Here is a 21,292-nt window from a genome sequence, read left to right on the forward strand (position 1 = left end):
GGACAATGGCCAATTTGTCTCATCATATGTTTTGGTGGATGGTTTCTACAGGGATGTCTTGTGATAGCAACCTGAACTGTTCCCCAAGAAGAGTTATTCAACAGACCCTGTTTCATTTTCACTGTTCTGCTGTGGAGGTGGATCTAAATGAGAATCTTTATGACCCCTCTTTCCCTTTCTGTCTCTATCTTCCTTTCACTCTCTCTCTCTAGTCTCTCTCAGCAACAATGCTTGAGATCAACAAAGAATATTGACTTGTTGGTAAATATCCAAAAGGCTCCTGCTTACCAGGTACTGAAAGTGGAACTGACAGCGTTTTAGCAACATTAAATCATATTCAAATCTGTTTATATACAGGCCCAGGAAGAATATGGTAATTTAGAAAGGGTTATTAGATATGGTCATTTTCACGTTTTCATAAATTCATAGAATGTTTGGGAACGATGTATAGTAAGGGATTTGTGAAAATTCTATAGGAATATAGAGTGGGAAAGCGGCCGTGCGTTTGGACAATTATTAGAAACTGTTGTAAATAAAGCCTAATAAAAACATATTGTTTCCTCCATGACCAGAGTCTACGCAGACCAGTGTGCCATAGCCAACCAGAGCTACATTTATGGAAATAAGCCATTTGCCACATGGGCCTTCCATCATTCACTTTGAACTGGCATGTGTATTTACAGGCAGTAGCAACAGTGTGACTTTAGATCAATAGAACGCATTGTAAATATATGTAAATATCACAGGAGTCCTCATGTATTTGGGAAATTTACAGTCCTATTGATCAAACAACCATGAAAAAGTAGGCTCTCTCTCCCTCAGTTATGCACAACAACACCATCAACAACTAATGCTAGCCAGAGCGAGTAGAAAAAAAATCTAAAGAGGGAACTTTCGATAATCCCTCTCAAACATTTTTAGCTAGTTGGCAGTCAAAATTTCACTGATAAACAATGAGTAATAGTTGCCTGTTCGTCCTTCTGCAGCTCCAAACCACATTTTGCCAACTGAATGGGAACTTGCATGCCTACCCAATTCCAAATACATTTGATCGACAACTAATTCATAATTTGCCTCCAGTATGTCAGCATGTTCTGGGTTGTTCAAGAATTCAGAGCATTTCAGTCTCCAAGTGTTCAGAGCACACACTGCATGCTCTGGCCGAGGAGTAGGATTGATCACAGCATTCATGACAGTTTAGTTTAGCAGACACTCTTATCCAGAGCAACTCACAGGATAAATTAGGGTAAAGTGCCTTGCTCAAGGGCACATCAACAGACTCTTCACCTAGTTGGCTCTGGGATTTGAACCAGCAACCTTTTGGTTACGAGCCCAACGCTCTTAACCGCTAGGCTACCTGCTCACAATGGCAATCAAGCAACCCAAGTAACTGGCTAAAGTTGGCTAGCTTGCTAGGTACTTCCAGAGACAAATAAGAGAACGCCTCACTGGCCATTATACTCAGCAGAGCTGGTTAGGCTGTTTACATGTTATCTAGAGCGTTACTGAATAACTGTGCTGCTGGCAACAATTGAATTACTTTTTTACTGACGTTGACTGACACCGGGTCATATTCAGCGAGTGTTGCGTGTTCATAAATTCATCAGTTATTCTGCACTCTGGCGCAGTCAGCCGAGAGTGCTCTGAAATTGGAGTAGATAGCCAGAGTGAAATTAGAACACAAGAGATGTGCTAGCTGGATAACAGTTGTTCAATTTCTGCATAGCTAACTAGCTAGCAAAGCATTCATATGTCTTGCTAGCTAACCAAATGACACCTGCATCTCTAGCTGTAGCCACCGAAAATCGATATGAGGGGAAAAAGTCGGTCACTTACCCACTCCTCCAATGACATGATATCCTACCAGCATCTAAGCTAGTTAACGTTAGGCTCTGTGTTTTAAGCTTGTTAAATAGCTACATAAATAGATACGCTAGCCCAGCGTTTCCCAAACTCGATCCTCAGGACTGTATGGGAAGATCTGCTCAATCCAAGATTACAACTAATTGATTACAGCATTACCCCAAAAATGGAGGAGGCAGGTGGCAGCAGGAGGAGGTAGGGAACTGGTCTGTCTGCCCAATATAAAAGTCCAATTAGGAAAGTATACCAGTTTCATTTGAGGATCAGGATGTTGACCTCTGTGCCATGGGTGTATGAGTAGATATATAAAATTATGCAAGAGTAACGATTTGTTGATTTTCAGCAAAAATTATTGTACAACAAAATTGGGCAAAAAATCATCGAAGCTCTGCAGATTTTGTTGTGAGGATACTGAATCAATAGACCATTTGATTTGGTATTGCCTTCAGATAGCCTGTTTCTGGTTCTGTTTCTGGAAAAAACATAATATTAATCTAAAATTGACCCTAGAAATAGCATTGTTTGGAGATCTGGAGAGACCTGGTCAGTAAATTCCCTATACACCAATACTCTTAGTAAAAGTATGTCACGACTTCCACCGAAGTCGGCTCCTCTCCTCTCTCTCTGGGAATGTGATGAAAGAAATAAAAGCTGAAATAAATCATTCTGTCTACTATTATTCTGACATTTCACATTCTTAAAATGAAGTGGTGATCCTAACTGACCTAAAACAGGGAATGTTTACTAGGATTAAATGTCAGGAATTGTGGAAAACTGAGTTGAAATGTATTTGGCTAAGGTGTATGTCAACTTCCAACTTCAACTGTAATCTGGCAGCCCTGTTTTGAGCCATTTGGAGCTTTTTTATATCTTTCTTTGCTGCAGATGACCGTATAACTAGACAGTACTAGTACTAGTGTGATAGGACCAGGGATTGACCATATAACTGGACAGTACGCTAAGTGTGATAGGACCAGGGATTGACCATATAACTGGACAGTACTCTAAATGTGATAGGACCAGGGATTGACCATATAACTGGACATTACGCTAAGTGTGATAGGACCAGGGATTGACCATATAACTGGACCGTACGCTAAGTGTGATAGGACCAGGGATTGACCATATAACTGGACAGTACTCTAAGTGTGACAGGACAGGGATTGAATCACCTGATTCGGAGTGCTAGATGTTACATACTCTGAACATTTTCTTGTAACAACAATTCCCTTACCCATCTTAATAACAATATTATCTATGTGTCCTGACCATAATAAAGCTGTGTCCAACATGATGCCTAGTAGTTTAGTTTTTTTCACTTGCTCTACATGCATTCTATTCATCGACAAATTGGGGATCAATTCATAAAAAATCCTACAATGTGATTTTCTGTTTTTTTTGTGCTAATTTTGTCTGTCATAGTTGAAGTGTACCTATGATGAAAATTGCAGGCCTCATTCATCTTTTTAAGTGGGAGAACTTGCACAATTTGTGGCTGACTAAATACTTTTTTGCTCCACTGTATCTTGAACCAAACACAATACATTTAGTTTTAGATATGTTCAACACCAATTTGTTCATATCAACCCACTCAGACACCATTCTTAGTTCACTACTCAGTACATTAAATTAAATTAAATTGTGTTTGTCACATGTGAAATGTGAAATGCTTACTTACAACCCCTTAACCAACAATGCAGTTTTCAGAAAATACCTACAAAAAAGTAAGAGATAAGAATAACAAATATTTAAAGAGCAGCAGTAAATAACAATAGCGGGGCTAAATACAGGGGTTACTGGTAGAGTCAATGTGTCAATGTGCGGGGGGCACCGGTGTCGAGGTAATTGAGTTAATATGTACATGTAGGTAGAGTTATTAAAGTGACTATGCATAGATAATAACAGAGAGTAGCAGCAGCGTTCCAAAGGGGGAGGGGGAGAAATGCAATTAGTCTGGGTAGCCATTTGATTATCTGTTAGCTCGTTACATTCTGATGCTGCGCTATACATTGTAGAGTCATCAGCATCTTTGTATGCATGCTGGAAACCCATTATCAGACCATTACATGAGAAATAATCCTTGATTTGTAAAGATACCAGATTTTCCAATTATTTTCTTAACACAGGCAGCAAGCTTAAAGGACAATTATTAGGACCAGTGAATGCAGATTTTTATTGTTAGGTAGTGGAATAACCTTTGACTCTTTCTAGGCTTCTGGGCACACCCCATACATCAAGCACTTATTTCAAATATGAGAGATTGGGGCTGATATTTGGTTAGCTGTAACTCTAAGCAATTTGATGTCAAGATTATCTGTACCAGGTGACCTGTCATCCGAAAGAGACAACAGCATCTTTTCTACCTCTTCCCTTTCAACTTGATGAAATTCGAACATTCATTGCATCTCCTTCATGATATAATATTTTACAAGGGTATATGACATGGAGCCATCAGTTGGAATCAGAGCCTTCCTCAACTTGTCCACTTTGTCTGTAAAATATTCAGTAGAGTAGTTTGCGATGTTGTGTGGTTTTGTAATAAATATACCCTCTTTCAACAAAAGAGGCGGACATGTTCGAATTCCTACCCATAATAGTGTTCAACGGTCTCCACAGTTTTTTCCCCATCACCCCTTACTTCATCAATTTAATCCTGATTGATCGACTATCGAGGATCGCTATGGGGCGCAATTGGGCGATGCAGACTTCTACACAATCGCCCAACCTTCACTCACACACACACACACACACACACACACACACACACACACACACACACACACACACACACACACACACACACACACACACACACCCTCTCTGTGTGTGGTTACAGTAGGCTAACGTATGCCTAGCCAGTTGTAGCTCAATCTTGGGTGCAATGATCAAGTTCCCGCACTAACTGACTGTGTGGAGTCTCATTGACTTAATGTTATGTTAGCCTACATGCTACACAAGCAAAGTTATATATAGCTGTCGGCTATATTAGCCACGACTTACCGTTCTTTGTGTAGCTTCAAATGTTGGAAGTTGTTGCGCCTCCGTCTGTAATTTTCTTCCTGCATGTTTTGCAAGTTGCAATCCGTAGTCCGTAGTTTTTTGTAGTCTTAATATCCCAAAATAATAATTTGGGGTATCATCTTTCCAAGGGATCCATCTGAATTCACCCGCCGACATTCCTCTGCACTGCCACACGCAACTTTTTCTCAGCTAGCACAATTTGATTGGCTGCTGTCCGATTCAAACTGTAATCCGTTAAATGAAGAGTTGATGCACTGCACGCTTTTTTAATAGCATCATTTTTAATATTTGAGCTTGGGGAGGGTATCAAGTCAGTTTGAGTCAAAAGGCTCAAGTCCAAGTTAAGTCACGAGTCATTGGTGTTAAAGTCAAAGTCGAGTTGCAAGTCATCATATTTGTGACTCGAGTCTGACTCGAGTCCAAGTCATGTGACTCGAGTCCACACCTCTGGTGCTTGGTATCCGGCAGTAATAGACCAGGTTGCCGCGCTTGATAGCTAGCTGCTTCGCCAATGTAGTACCACCTTGTTTGAGCAAGGATCCCTGTACATATATCAGCGGTCCCAGCGTTAACGCAAACTACTTTGCAGGATCCAGATATGAATGGGAAAACTAATAAAAACTTTTTGTCACTTGAATCACCAGCATGTGTGTGTGTGTGTGTGTGTGTGTGTGTGTGTGTGTGTGTATGTGTGCGCCATGAAATAAAGCATTACCACAATTGCTTCTGGGTTTGACTCTTTATCACCTAAAGTAATGTTCCTGTAGAAAAGTTATTGCCATAGTCGATTCTTCTATTTAGAATAACATTAAAGATGCGCTATGTGGAAATCGCTCCACACATAGTGCACGTCGACCCTTTCCTAGATTTAATGTCAGATCTATAACCCACATTTCTATGTGAATTTGGTCCAGTGGCCCAAAAGGTTGTATATTGCAGCTTTAGCACCAGAGTTTCAATGAAAAGCTACCATTACAAACACATGATAAGAAAAGAAAGTAAGCATATAATTATTTCACAAGACGTTTGTTGCAGAAATGCATGCCAAGTCATCCTCTTTTCAGACATCTTGGAGGCCATGTCTAATTGTGTTGAAATGCATGCCAAGTCATCCTTTCTTCAGACATCTTGGAGGCCATGTCAAACTCACAACTTTATATTCTCCAGGTCCCCCCTTTCTCTGCATCTGCAATCTTTCACATTACATGGCTCCCTTCCACACTTATCTAGAATGAAAATTCTATGCAAATAACTCTGATCCCACACATGTAACCCATTTACACACATGTAACCCATTTACACACATGTAACCCATTTACACACAGTCACATGCACTCCCCCACATTCAGGACAGAATCAAGGGCAAAACTGAGAAAGAGAAGGATGAAGTAGAGCCTGTGTGAAAGAGACTGGAGCAAATTATTGATCTGTGATGGTATCAGACACCATGTTTTGACCCAAAAACATCTACAGTAATTCCCAGTGGTGAACAATGATAATATAATCCACTTCCAGTCAGTGTGTGTGTGTGTGTGTGTGTGTGTGTGTGTGTGTGTGTGTGTGTGTTGAGCCAGCAGGATCCAAGGAACCATGGCTCCAGAGGTGTTTAGGACCACTGGGCACCTGGCACACACACAAAAACACCAGTAGCACTAACCATCCATGGCCCTGAGAGGCGGATAGAGGATTTTGAAATGGGAATGTTCGCAGAGCATGAGCGAGTCACAGCACATTGAACATAACCATCTGTGGTTATATTAATCACTACACATTTATCCAACGTTGTTTTTGTGTGTGTGTATGTGACATACCCATCTTTAAAGCAAAACTGTTTGTAAGGGAATGTCCATCCTATAACCAGTAATGAATGGAGATATCTATAGGTGTCCCATTAGAATTGTCAGGTAACCTTTTATGTGCATGGGGCATCCGTCACATATAAGCTTAGTCACACAAGTAGGCAGCCATTAACCTCAAACCAAGCACACTCACACACACGAATAGACAATGTTGGGTAGGTAACTTTATAAATCTAATCCGTTACAGTTACTAGTTACTTGTCCAAAATTGTAACCAGTAACGTAATTTTTGGATTACCCAAACTCAGTAACGTAATCTGATTACATTCTGTAATGCCCTTAATTAAGAGGAATTAGAAGAAGACACAAATGTATGTTACCAATTGAAGAACATCTATTGCAGCATAAATCAATGTTAAAGTTTACATAGCTGGCCATATATGGATGTTAAATTTTACTTTATGGGTTGGTTATGTAGGCTTTTTCTAACTCATTGCTTTCAACTACATATAATAATCATTTTAAATTATTTATTTACATAAAAATCAAAGTATCAGAATTCCAATCATTACAATAAATGGTATACCCCTTGATCTTCAAAAATAACACTTGGAAATATGGAAGTATAGATTAACCAAATTGTTTTACATAGCATAACCTCAAAAATAAGGACTTATTAGCCAGCCCTACTCTGTTGTTTATTATTTTGTTGTCATGGAGGACTGATTGGGCTCATTGATTCGAGCTGAAAAATAAATGCTGCCCTCATGGAATGGCATGCTTTGAGCACTACTGAAAAGTGCTATTTACATGTGAAAAATGAATGCCATATGTTGCATTTGCTATAGGCCTACTGTTAACCTTTTTGTTGGTGACACTTTTATATATTGATAATATGCAGCTGTTTAAAGGGAAAATGCACAGATGAAACAATAACAAAACGATCGCCCTGCCTCTGTTTTGGTAAAAAACTGAGGGATGGGCCTGCAGAAATGTAACCACTTTCAGATTAAAAGACAGAGCTATGGATGCAAGGACTGACCATCCATGATATCAAAATGATTGTTTTAACCATGTTATGAGGCTGGACAGTGTTTGTTTACATTTACAATGTTTAAAAACTTTGGAGAAAAACAAGCTTATATTTTGGGTTCTCATGGAGTGTGACAGCTCATGAGGCAAGTTATATTCCTCAAGAATCAATAGATATATACAGTACCAGTCAAACGTTTGGACACACCTACTCATTTAAGGGCTTTTCTTTATTTTTACTATTTTCTACATTGTAGAATAAAAGTGAAGACATCAAAACTATGAAATAACACATATGGAATCATGTAGTAACCAAAAAACTATTAAACAAATCAAAATAAATGTTTGAGATTCTTCAAAGTAGCCACCCTTTGTCTTAATGACAGCTTTGCACACTCTTGGCATTCTCTCAACCAGCTTCATGAGGAATGCTTTTCCAAAAGTCTTTAAGGAATTCCCACACATGTTGAACACTTGTTGGCTGCTTTTTTTTCACTCTGCGGTCCAACTCATCCCAAACCACCTCAATTGGGTTGAGGTTGGGTGATTGTGGAGGCCAGGTCATATGATGCAGCACTCCACCACTTTCCTTCTTGGTCAAAAAGCCCTTACACAGCCTGGAGGTGCATTTTGGGTCATTGTCCTGTTGATAAACAAATGATAGTCCCACTAAACACTAACCAGATGAGATGGCGTATCGCTGAAGAATGCTGTGGTTGCCATGCTGGTTAAGTGTGCCTTGAATTCTAAATAAATCACAGACAGTGTCACCAGCAAAGCACACGCACACCATCACACCTCCTCGTCCATGCTTCACGGTGGTAACCACACATGCAGAGATCATCCGTTCACCTACTCTGCGTCTTCCAAAGACATGGCTGTTGGAACCAAAAATCTCAAATTTGGACTCATCAGACCAAAGGACAGATTTCCAACGATCTATTGTCCAATGCTCGTATTTCTTTGCCCAAGAAAGTCTCTTCTTATTATTGGTGTCCTTTAGTAGTGGTTTCTTTGCAGCAATTCGACCATGAAGGCCTGATTCACGCAGTCTCCTCTGAACAGTTGATGTTGAGATGTGTTGGTTACTTGTACTCTGTAAAACATGAATTTGGGCTGCAATCTGAGGTGCAGTTAACTAATGAACTTATCCTCTGCAGCAGAGGTAACTCTGGGTCTTCCTTTCCTGTGGCGGTCCTCACGAGAGCCAGTTTCATCATAGCGCTAGCGGTTTTTGCGACTGCACTTGAAGAAACTTTCAAAGTTCTTGACATTTTCCAGATTGACTGACCTTCGTGTCTTAATGTAATGATGGACTGCCGTTTGTCTTTGCTTATTTGAGCTTTTCTTGCCATAATATGGACTTTATAAGGGCACAAGGCGAGACCCAAATGCAGACACAGGAGGCAGATGGTTGAGCTCCGATATTTATTATACCAAAAGGGGTAGGCAAAAGGCAGGTCGGGGACAGGCGAGAGTTCATAAACCAGGTCATAAACCAAGGCAGGCTTGAGGTCAGGACAGGCAGGGGTTCAGTGAACAGGTCTGAGTCCAAACAGTAGAAGGGGATAGTCAGCTCGAGGTCAGAACAGGCAGTGTGGTCAGGCAGGCGGATTTGGCGTCGGGATAGGCAAGGGTCAAAACCAGGAGGGCTACGAGAAAACAGAGACTGGGAAAAATAGTAACTAGGAGAAACGCTGGTTGACTTGGCAAAACAAGACAAACTGGCACAGAGAGACAGGAAACACAGGGATAAATACACCGGGGACTAATGGGGAAAACAGGAGACACCTGGAGGTGGGTGGAGACAATCACAGACAACCAACCAAGACCGGTGAAACATATCAGGGCGTGACAGACTTGGTCTTTTACCAAATAGGACTATCTTCTGTATATCAAACCTACCTTGTCACAACAAAACTGATTGGCTCAAATGCATTAAGAAGGAAAGAAAATCCACAAATGAACTTTTAACAAAGCACACCTGTTAATTGAAATGCATTCCAGATGACTACCTCGTGAAGCTGGTTCAGAGAATGCCAAGAGTGTGCAAAGCTCTCATCAAGGCAAAGGGTGGCTACTTTGAACAATCTCAAATATAAAATATATTTTGGTTTCTATATGATTCCATATGTTTTATGTCATAGTTTTGATGTCTTCACTCTTATTCTACAATGTAGAAAATAGTAAAAAAATTAAGAAAAACCCTGGAATGAGTGTGTCCAAACTTTTGACTGGTACTATATACATAATTCATAAGTCAAAAAATGGATGTAGCATCTCCAGATCGACTCTTTAAGTCTATCAAAAGTGTGCAAGTTTGAGCATGTGTCCATTAGGCCTATGGATTTGTTTTATCTATCAACATGAATTAGATTGAGCAATAAAAGCCCCACTTGTATTCCATAAGCTTGGATCTGCACTAAGCAGCTGTTGCAAGACCGCATTTGGCTGTCTGGCTGTCCACTGGTTTCAAAAACAATGATTGATAGGCAGCTTAAACGTCTTGAATTCAAACATTATTGGGTTCAAATATACATTTAGATTTGTGAACAGCCATCCACAACAACCACAATCCGTAAGGTGCAAATAGCTAAATGAGAGAGCAGGAGTGTGATTCACATCCATGCACTATATCAGTAACACTGCTGTCATCCTTAACTTCAAGCTTTTATTCAAGTTGGATAATCTTTGGATGCCGACAGTTGTCGCACCATTGGAAAACATAGCTTGGACTGTAGACTATTCCTGCTCTTTTCCCACGATCCATCAAACACATTTGGTGTCTCTGACTTGTGGTCAGACTCGCTCAGGTGGAACAAACTTAAACGTGCGCCTTTTTTCAATGCTGACTTGAATGTCATTGAGAAAATAGTGAAGTGTCAAATATTTTTTGCCCAAACATCCTTTCTGAATTTAAAAGTAATCCTCGAAGTAATCATCTAGTTTTTCAAGAGTATCTGTAATATGATTACAATATTTTTGCTGGTAACATAACAGATTACTGTTACCGTTTTTGTAATCCCTTACATGTAATCCGTTACTCCCCAACCCTGCGAATTGACAACATCATGATTTGGCTATTGACATGTAACATGTGCCATGGCCCATGAAGCACGGGTATTTAATAGGCAGCCCAGATGAAATTCAGGCAGGTGTAGGAATTATTTGACTGAACCTAATTTTAATATTATTATTATAAAAGTCCGGTCAACTCAAAACACACGTTTTATCAACCAATATGCTACTCCTCTTATAAATCAGGTGTCAAAGTAGGCTAGAACACAGGCTACATGTGTAATGATAATGCGTGTGGGCCTTTAGCCTTGCCCATAGTCAGAGAATTGAGAGAACCCACCCTTCCCCTCCCGAAACCCTACGGAGCTGTACATTTGGCAGGTTGACGTTTATTGTCATGAATCTTGCCCTGGAGGCAAAACTGAGCGATTCCCGCTAGATGGGCCAGCAGCAAAGTCAAAATTGGCTATATGAAATTCAAGAAAACAAAACATTTTTTTTTTGGTCTTAATTCATGGCTAGGGTTAGGAATTCAAGTTAGCCGTGTGGTTAAGGTTAGGGTTAACGTTAGGGTTATGTTTAAAATCCGATGTTATGACTTTGTGTCTGTGGCAGTTGACCGCTCTGCAGAGCTGCCTCCAGAACAAGATTCATGACGAAAAACGCTAACCTGAGTAAATTTGCTGCATCAGGGTTCTTTCTGTCAGCCATTCGCTGAAAACAAAAGCAACGAGGTAGCCTTACAAAGGCGAGTGGTCGTAGGCTATGGATGCTATACGCCCGCAGCAGCAGGAGACATACACAGATGTTCGTAGCCAAATAAACCACACCTTAGTCCACCACTGCTATTTTCATGAAGGCTACGCGGCAAGGCGCCTGTTCTGTGTACGAGCTCCAAGTACCGCAGTCTACTCACACAAAGGCGTGGGCCACGCACTGCCACGCCACCAGACCCACTTATTCAATACACACAACACACACACACACGCTGTGATTATTTCACACACACCCAGTCTGTTATTAAATGACTAAATAAGTGGCTTACCGGGTGCTTTGTCTGCTTTATCTACTTTAATGATCTCCATTTCCCGTTGTGATTAGGTTGATCAGTGAGGGAAGTTAGAGGCGGTGCGTTTCTGGAAGATGTCAGAGCTGGTCTGGTCGGGATGTGGTTCTTCTTCCCCCCTGCTTTGCCTGGCTCTGTAATCAACAAGCGTGATGGGTGAGAACAGCTGTTTTGTCAATGGCCGGAGTCAACTGATATTGGTTATAAGTGAAGGGTAGAATGGCTGACTTGGAGATTTTGGGATGATTTCCGAACGAGCAAATTGGACGCTGTGTCTGTATTTTCTCTGTCCACGCTGTGCATTAAACCAGTGTCCGCGCGCTGCTTATCCGGAGCTGGCTGTCCTCTCGCTTTGGTGCTGAAGTCTATGCTGCAGCTCGGGTTCCTGTGAAATACAGACGTGACGTCACGACAGACTGCCCTGCGTTACATGTTAGAAAGTGGGGGAGTCACTTCCACTATTGAATCTGTGCATCCGACAACAAACACCTGCTATATATTTTCCTAGACATTAAATAAGGCTTTTTTCCATTTTACATAATCAAGGTGAGAATAGCTTCGAGAAAGCGTTGACTATCACGAGATAGGGTGCATCAGAGTCTGCCCAATAACATTCTCCTCGTCATAGCCTACTCTTCTGCGATTTTTACATCGACTCATTTGTATTCAGAGCACTCAGAAGTTTGCTTCTCACATAATCTAGCTGAGCTCAGAAGTCCCTTTGATCCCATGTATATAGGCCTAAGATTTCTGCTATTTTAGAAAGCTGAATATGTTTGGATAAAGAAGAAACTGCTTGTCCTGTTCTTTTACAGATATAGTCTCAAGTGATGACTCAATTGGGTGCAGGTGTAGGCTGTAGAAATTAAAATATGTTCACAGGATTTTCATCAACTACGTTTAGTGTGAGTTTCCATGGTAGCACCCAAGTACAGTGATGTTACTGTGATGGGCATACTTTTGGGTGACCTGTAGGCTGTAGGGGCTTAAGGGCTGATGACATATTGCATTTTTGTTGCGTCAAAAAAGATTGAAATATGCTGAACAAAAATATAAATGCAAAATGTAAAGTCAAAAAAGAAAGGAGGACTAAGACACTCTTCATATAATTAATTAAAATGCCTTTGTTAGTATGGTATGTTCAAAAGAAACAAACGTTGTTGTTTTTTTAAACGACACGTTTCGGCTGCATGGCCTTCGTCAGGGAGTGTTTAAATTTTTAAAAAAAAGTTTGTTTCTTTTGAACATACCATACTAACAAAGGCATTTTAATTAATTATATGAAGAGTGCCTTGGTCCTCCTTTCTTTTTTGATGACCAATTCACCCCGTTTACCAAAGAGCACCTTCTGTCTACCAAAATGTACTATTGTGTACCTTAGTAGCGCTTCCTTTCCTCCTCTTTCTACTAGCAACATGTAAAGTGTTGGTCTCATGTTTCATGAGCTGAAATAAAAGATCCCACGAATGTTCCATACACTCAAAAGGCATATATTTATCTAAAATGTTGTGCACAAATTTGTGAACATTCCTGTAAGTGAGCATTTATCCTCAGCCAAGATAATCCATTTACCTGATAGGTGTGGCATATAAAGAAGCTGGTTAAACAGCATGATCATTATACAGGTGCACCTTGTGCTGGGGACAATAAAAGACCACTATAAAATGTGCAGTTTTGTCACACAACACAATGCCACAGATGTCTCAAGTTTTGAGGGAGCAATTGGCATGCTGATTGCAGGAATGCCCACAAGAGCTGATCCTTTCTCTACCATAAGACACCTCCAACTTTGTTTTAGAGAATTTGGTAGTACGTCCAACCGGCCTCACAACCGCAGACCATGTGTAACCACGCCAGCTAAGGATCTCCACATTCAGCTTCTTCACCCATGGCTGCGCCCCTGTCCAGTCATGTGAAATCCATAGATTAGGGCCTAATACATTTATTTAAATTAACTGATATTCTTCTATGAACTGTAACTCAGTTAAATCTTTGAATTTGATGCATGTTGCATTTATATTTTTGTTCAGTGTAGTTAAGGCCCTATTTCAATAAATATTTATTTGGGCCAAATAGGGCTACATGTTATGCATTGCAGATCATATAGGCCTATATTGTACTAGTTTGTAGTTCTCAATGTCTCTAAGATTGTGTCCTAAATGGCACTGTATTCTCTATGTAGTGCACTACATTTTACCAGGGCCCATATGTCTCTGGACAAAAGTAGTGCACTATACACTCTTAGAATGAGGGGTAACTCAAGGAACCCTTGAGATTTTCAACAAACCTTAGAGTTTCTCAAAAATACATTGCAGTCAATGGGTTCATATTAGCAGCATTTGTTAGTTGAGGGGTTCTTGGAGGAACCTTTAATGTTTCAATGTTGCAAAGGTTTCTGGACAAACCTTTTTGCTGGGGCTTGCAGAGCACTTATAATTTACTTAGCAAATTGATTTTCTGTGCTGCTCGACTCAGAAGCAGAACTGACATTATGAGCAGGCCTTAGGGGGCCTGGCCCGCTGTACCTCCTTGCCTGTCCAAATAGAAACATGGAATATTGATAATTTATTTGACAGAGACGGGTGCCGACAGAAAGGCGCATCAATCTATAAAGCATCCGGGCGAGCGAAACTGAGCCCCTCTGTGTAGCCAAGTTATCTGATGCTGTCGTGCTAAGGCTCATATGGACGCTGTTTGGCCACTTGCAAATTGAAGGAAAGTTGGCGGGTGCACAGTGCTCAGATTGGATGCTGGAATTTTGGTCGAACGTGTGAAGGTAACCTACATTTTGAAGTGATTTGTTTGACAATGAAATGAAAACATCATGACTGGTTGTTTTCTTGCCATATTAAAAGGTAATACATTTTTACAGTTAAATTACGTCTTTACTATAAAAAATTAAAATAATTAATTCACACATACTGTACATAGGAGGTCCCGTGGATCAAATGCCCGTCCAACTGAATCATTCTGACGTCGGCCCTGCGCAGAAGATGAAAATATGTCGTTTTCGGCGATGGCTTTATGGGATAGCTAGCGACTTACAAACCCATTCCTATATGAATACTATCTAAATAGCAATGTTGAATAATAGAACATGTCCTGTCAAGCCAATTAAATTATGACTGCAGCCTCCTATTTTAATTCCGAAACATTTATTGTGATGGTAATGAAGTTTGCTTTACGACGATAACCTTGTCTACACTCTTAAAAATGCTTGGTTATTTGGATGACCCAACTGCCAGGTTCCAGGCATTAGGTTACTTAGTTTAATTGCTTTCTTTAAAAAGAGCCAGGTTGGGTTGTTGATGCTGGGTTATTGATGCTGAGGATGTGGTTTAGTAAGAGCTGGCTTTCAGATACTTCTTCTTGGCCACTGTGAACATAATTCCTGTCTATCTGTTCTGTTATACTGTCACCACATATTAAGGTTGTACACTGACAGTTTTGTAGCTTCAATGAGGTTTACAGGCGTGTATGAGTTCCTCAAGAGCCTAAGCAAATCCCAATGTTGGATTACTTACCACTTTATTACTTTAGGAGGAGGTCATTGATTTCAGATGATTGTCATGGCTCTATATAATCAGCAATGTTAATGTTCCATTAGAATGCTGCTACAATATATAATTAAAAGGGTTCAACATTAAACCCCTCCCATCGCAAACAGGTTCCTGTTTGAACCAGCCTAGTATCAGCGTATAAGAGTCAATCTGTGGCACTTTTGCAAGAATATATTCATCATGTCCAAGGGGTCCCTCAAATAACCTTTTCAAAGGGGTTCCTTGATTAACTTTTGTGACCTGGAAAGTTTCCCCATGTGGCAATTTTTAGAACCCCCAAAAGGTTATTCCATGCTCCTTTACTTGTAAGATTGTAGGGGAATAAGGTGCTATTTGGGAAGCACACTAAAACCACTGAGGGAGAAAAGTGAACCTAGTGAGATGTGGAATACTGCCTGTAAACCTGCATTTAAAAAATGTTTTTTTTTCCACTATGCTGTGGGTTGTACATCACTTTGTCTGTCATTGTTTACAAGGTTACTGGACCTTGGATGTAATAGTTATTTTAAATGTGCAAGTTTTTTGTGTTGTGTGTTGGCACCAACAAGATACAGTATTTGTCATATTATGAATGTGACTGATAGAAAAGGCTTATTTTTACCCATAAGCCTCACTGTCCTAGAATATACAGTGATGAACACAGCCCTCTGTAAACACAGAGGCGTAGGGTGAAGTTACCCTTAGACGCTGATCTTTGGTCAGTTTAACATTTCCCCCGCTAACGGTTAAGGATTGGGGGAGGGGAAGCTCATCCTAGATCTAACTTCACCCCGGAGTGTATGCATTTTTATTTTACCTTTATTTAACTAGGCAAGTCAGTTAAGAACAAATTCTTATTTTCAATGACGGAACAGTGGGTTAACTGCCTGTTCAGGGGCAGAACGACAGATTTGTACCTTGTCAGCTCGGGGGTTTGAACTTGCAACCTTCCGGTTACTAGTCCAACACTCCAACCACTAGGCTACCCTGCCGCCCCATGCAGTGAGGGTGGGGCTGGGAAGAGATGTGTGCGGCCGCTTGGTCGGAGCCTTGGCCGCAGGTGTGCTGACAGGTGCTGTGACAACAGGAAGCAAAAATAACCTGGCAGAGTTAGAGAGGAGGCTGGTGGGGGTGCACACAAAATGGAAATAGATTATCCCATCACATTTGAATGTTTTAGGCCAGAGCTGCCAGTCTGTGAGGACAAATACAGAGAACACAGATATAATCAGTATACATTCAGATAACATAACATACTTGCACCTAAAGAACTGTCAATTTCATCAACCCCTTCCTTTCAGAAGTATTTTTTATTAAATCTACAAAAAAAGTTGAGGACCTATAAAGTAGGCTACATTACAAATGTCCAGTCATCCCAAACTGCTTCAATCAACCCTTCAGCCATCTCTCTACATTTTCCCTTATCTAAATCAACGTATGTATTTATGTCTTTGTTTGGCAGTATATGGGATTCAGCTTTAAGCTGTGAATGTTTACAAGATCAAATAAACATTGTTGTATAGATTGGAGGATAAAATCCAAGGTTCTGGATTATCTCTGACTACCATCCAATGCACTTTGAGAAGGATGTGAGGAGAGAGAGGACACGTGGAATCGAGGAAAGACAATTGTAAAAGAGTCAAGTACTCAAAGGACAGCAGCTCCCACATCTTAAGCCAGGTGTCAACTGATAATGGTGCTGGAGGGGATGACTCCCGTTTTACGGGCTGCTAACCAATTGTGCTATTTTTGTGTGTTTTGTTGCGTTGTTTGTAACTTATTTTGTACATAATGTTTCTGCTACCGTCTCTTATGACCAAAATAGCTCCTGGACATCAGATCAGCGATTACTCACCTCAAACTGGATGAAGATTTCTTTCTTTAATGAGTCTGACGCAAAGGATATGCTGCTGCTCCCAGACCTGGCCCAAATCCCCATAACTCGCATGAAGAGGAGATGGAGATACAGGGGCCGCAGATCCTGGTGCCTTGTGAGAATTTGTCAGCGAGCGAGTAACCCGCCTCTACCATCCGTGCTATTGGCCAACGTGCAATTACTGGAAAATAAACTGGATGAGCCCTGTTCGAGACTATCCTACCAACAGGACATTAAAACTGTAACATCAAATCGTGGTTGAACGATGACATGGATAATATACAGTTGGCAGGGTTTTCCTTGCATCGGCAAGACTGAACAGCCACCTTCGGTAAGACGAGGGGTGGTGGTCTGTGTGTATTTGTCAATAGCAGCTGTTGCGCGATCTCTAATATTAAGGAAATATTAAGGAAGGTTTTGTTCGCCTGAGGTAGAATACCTCATGATAAGCTGTAGACCACACTATCTATCAAGAGTTTGTCGTCTATATTTTTCATAGCTGTCTATGTACCACCACAAACCGATGCTGGCACTAAGACAGCACTCAATGAGCTGTATAAGGCCATAAGCAAACAAGAAAATGCTCATCAAGAAGCGGCACTCTTAGTGGCGAGGGACTTTAATGTAGGGAAACTTAAATCTGTTTTACCTAATTTTTTTACCTTGTCTTATGTGCAACCAGAGGGGAAAAATACCACCTTTACTCCACTTCACAGAGGCGCATGCAAAGCTATCCCTCGCCCTCCATTTGGCAAATCTGACCATAATTATATCCTCCTTATTCCTGTTTACAAGCAAGAATTAAAGCAGGATGTACCAGTGACTTGCTCAATACGGAAGTGGTCAGATGAGCTAAATTACAGGACTGTTTTGCTAGCACACACTGGAATATGTTCCAGGATTCATCCGATGGCATTGAGGAGTATACCACGTCAGTCACCGGCTTCATCAATGTGTGTGTCACGACTTCTGCCGAAGTCGTTGCCTCTCCTTGTTCGGGCAGTGCTCGGCGGTCGACGTCACCGGTCTTCCAGCCATCATCGATCCATTTTTCATTTTCCATTGGTTTTGTCTTGCCTTCCCAGACACCTGTTTTCAATCCCATCCATTACTGTTGTGTATTTAACCCTCTGTTTCCCCTCATGTCTTTGTAATATTTGTTTATATTCATTTTTTAAATTAGTGTTATGGAGCATGTTACTTGGACATTTATTAAAAGACTCCATTTTACACTCCGTTTGACTCTCCTGCGCCTGACTTCCCTGCCACCTATACACACGTCTCTGACAGTGTGTCGATGACATCATCCCCACAGTGACCATTAGGTAATAACCTAACCAAAAGCCATGGATTACAGGCAACATCCGCACAGAGCTAAAGGCTAGAACTGCCGCTTTCAAGGAGCGGGACACTAATTCGGACGCTTATAAGAAATCCCGCTATGCCCTCAGACGAACCATCAAACAGACAAAGCTTTAATACAAGACTAAGATTGAATCCTACTACAACGCTCTGATGCTCATCGGATGTGGCAGGGCTTGCAAACTATTACGGACTACAAAGGGAAACCCAGACGAAAGTTGCCCAGTGACACAAGCCTGCCAGGCGGGCTAAATGCCTTTTATGCTCGCATCAAGGCAAGCAACACTGAAGCATGCATGAGAGCACCAGCTGTTCTGGACGACTGTGTGATCACGCTCTCCGTAGCCAATGGGAGTAAGACCTTAAAACAGGTTAAAATTCACAAGGTCACGGAGCCAGACGGATTACCAGGACGTGTACTCAGAACATGCGTGGACCAACTGGCAAGTGTCTTCACTGACATTTTCAACCTCTCCCTGACCAAGTCTGTAATACCAACATGTTTCAAGCAGTCCCTGTGCCCACAAATGCCAAGGTAACCTGCTTAAAAGACTACTGCCCCATAGTACTCGGTAGCCATGAAGTGCTTTGAAAGGCTGGTCATAGCTCACACCAACACAATCATTCCAGAAACCCTAGACCAACTCCAACTCGCATACCGCCCCAACAGATCCACAGATGGCGCAATCTCAGTTGCACTTCACACTTCCCTCTCCCACCTTGACAAAAGGAAAACCTATGTGAGAATGCTGTTCATCGACTACAGCTCAGCGTTCAACACCAAAGTGCCCACAAAGCTCAACACTAAGCTAAGGACCCTGGGACTTAACACCTCCCTCTGCAATTGGATCCTGTACTTCCTGACGGGCTGCCCCCAGGTGGCGAGGATAGGCAACAACACATCTGCCACATTGATCCTCAACATGGGGGTCCCTAAGGGGTGCGTGCTCCTGTACTTCCTGTTCACCCATGACTGTGTGGCCAAGCATGACTCCAACACCATCATTAAGTTTTCATGGTAGGCCTGATCACTGACAACAATGAGACAGCCTATAGGGAAGAGGTCAGAGACCTGTTATTGTGGTGCAAGGTCAACAACCTCTCCCTCAACGTGAGCAAGAAAAAGGAGCTGATCGTGGACTACAGGAAAAGGAGTGCCGAACACACCCCAATTTACATCGACGGGGCTGTAGTGGAGCGGGTCGAGAGCTTCAAGTTCCTCGGTATCCCAGTATATTACATTTACATTACATTTAAGTCATTTAGCAGACGCTCTTATCCAGAGCGACTTACAAATTGGTGAATTCACCTTCTGACATCCAGTGGAACAGCCACTTTACTACTGGGGCCTATCTTCCTGCCATCCAGGACCTCTATACTAGGAGGTGTCAGAGGAAGGCCCCAAAAATGGTCATAGACTCAAGCCACCCAAGTCATAGACTGTTCTCTCTGCTACAGCACGGCAAGCGGTACCAAATCACCAAGTCTATGTCCAAAAGGCTCCTTAACAGCTTATATCTCTAAGCCATAAGACTGCTGAACAATTAATCAAATGGCTACCCAGACTAATTGCATTGACCTCCCCCCCCGTTTTTTACGTTGCTGCTTCTCACTGTTTATTATCTATGCATAGTCACTTTACCCCTACCTACGTGTACATATTACCTTGACTAACCTGTACCCCTGCACATTGACTCGGTACCAGTAACCCCTGTATAAAGCCTCATATTATTTTCTTAACGCTCAGTTTCTTAAAACCTCACTGTTGGTTAAGGCTTGTTAGTAAGCATTTCACGGTAAGGTCTACTACACCTGTTGTATTTGGGGCATGTGACATTTGCAATTTCTCTGAACCGCTCACATGAAATTACACATTTTTGAGATCCTAGACAAAATCCCCAAGTCGCTGTTTACTCGGGGCACCGAAGCTCATTTCATGTGAGCGGTTCAGAGACGATCAAATTGTAAATGTGCCTACATGCATCTTATTCGCACATAAAGAAGCCAAAACCTATGTAATGACACTACATGACAAAAGTATGTGGACACGTGCTCGTCTAACACCTCATTCCAAAATCATGGGCATTAATATGGAGTTGGTCCCCCCTTTGCTGCTTTAACAACCTCCACTCTTCTGGGAAGGCTTTGCACTAGATGTTGTAACATCGCTGCTGTCACATTCTGACCATAGGTCTTGTGTGTTTTCCTTGTTTCAGTGTTGGTCAGGACGTGAGCAGGGTGGGCATTCTATGTTGTGTGTCTAGTTTGTATGTTTCTGTGTTTGGCCTGATATGGTTCTCAATTAGAGGCAGGTGTTAGTCATTGTCTCTGATTGGGACCCATATTTAGGTAGCCTGTTTTGTGTTGGGTTTTGTGGGTGATTGTTCCTGTCTCTGTGTTTGTTTGCACCAGATAGGCTCAGTCACTTTGGTTTTTCATTTTTCCTTGTTTTGGAAGAGAAGAGAACGTGAGCCGGGTGCGCCATTCTCCTTGTGCAAAATCCATCAACACGGTCGGTCCCTGGGATTGGGCTGGCCAACACGATTCGGTTTGCTTGGAAGGAAAAGGAGTTGGAGCCTTTAGGATGGGAAACTTTTGGAAGGACAATCTTGATGGGGATTCTAAAGCTGACGGTGAAGGACGTGTTTTGCTTCCAAGGCAACTCGTTGGAGGGAGCATACGACGTGGCACTAAATATAGAGGAGAAACATGATGA

The 21,292-nt window shown here is 41.6% G+C and overlaps 1 protein-coding gene across 2 annotated transcripts in view; it reads right to left on the reverse strand.

Moving 5' to 3' along the window:
- The window catches only part of fgf12b (fibroblast growth factor 12b), a 128,001-nt gene extending 115,824 nt beyond the window's left edge, over nucleotides 1–12,177 (reverse strand). Inside the window, exons 1-2 of one of the 2 annotated variants that reach the window (XM_064984115.1) lie at nucleotides 12,028–12,177; nucleotides 11,779–11,933 (exon numbers count right to left, since the gene is read on the reverse strand). In XM_064984115.1, coding sequence (XP_064840187.1) covers nucleotides 11,779–11,818 — 40 coding nt within the window. In that variant the 5' untranslated portion in view covers nucleotides 11,819–11,933; nucleotides 12,028–12,177. Of the gene's footprint in view, nucleotides 1–11,778 lie in introns of both variants that reach the window. The other variant, XM_064984114.1, reaches the window with a different exon arrangement.
- Between the last annotated feature and the right edge of the window lie 9,115 nt (nucleotides 12,178–21,292).

The sequence above is a fragment of the Oncorhynchus masou genome, chromosome 13 (assembly GCF_036934945.1).
Source record: "Oncorhynchus masou masou isolate Uvic2021 chromosome 13, UVic_Omas_1.1, whole genome shotgun sequence".
Lineage (NCBI taxonomy): Eukaryota > Metazoa > Chordata > Actinopteri > Salmoniformes > Salmonidae > Oncorhynchus > Oncorhynchus masou.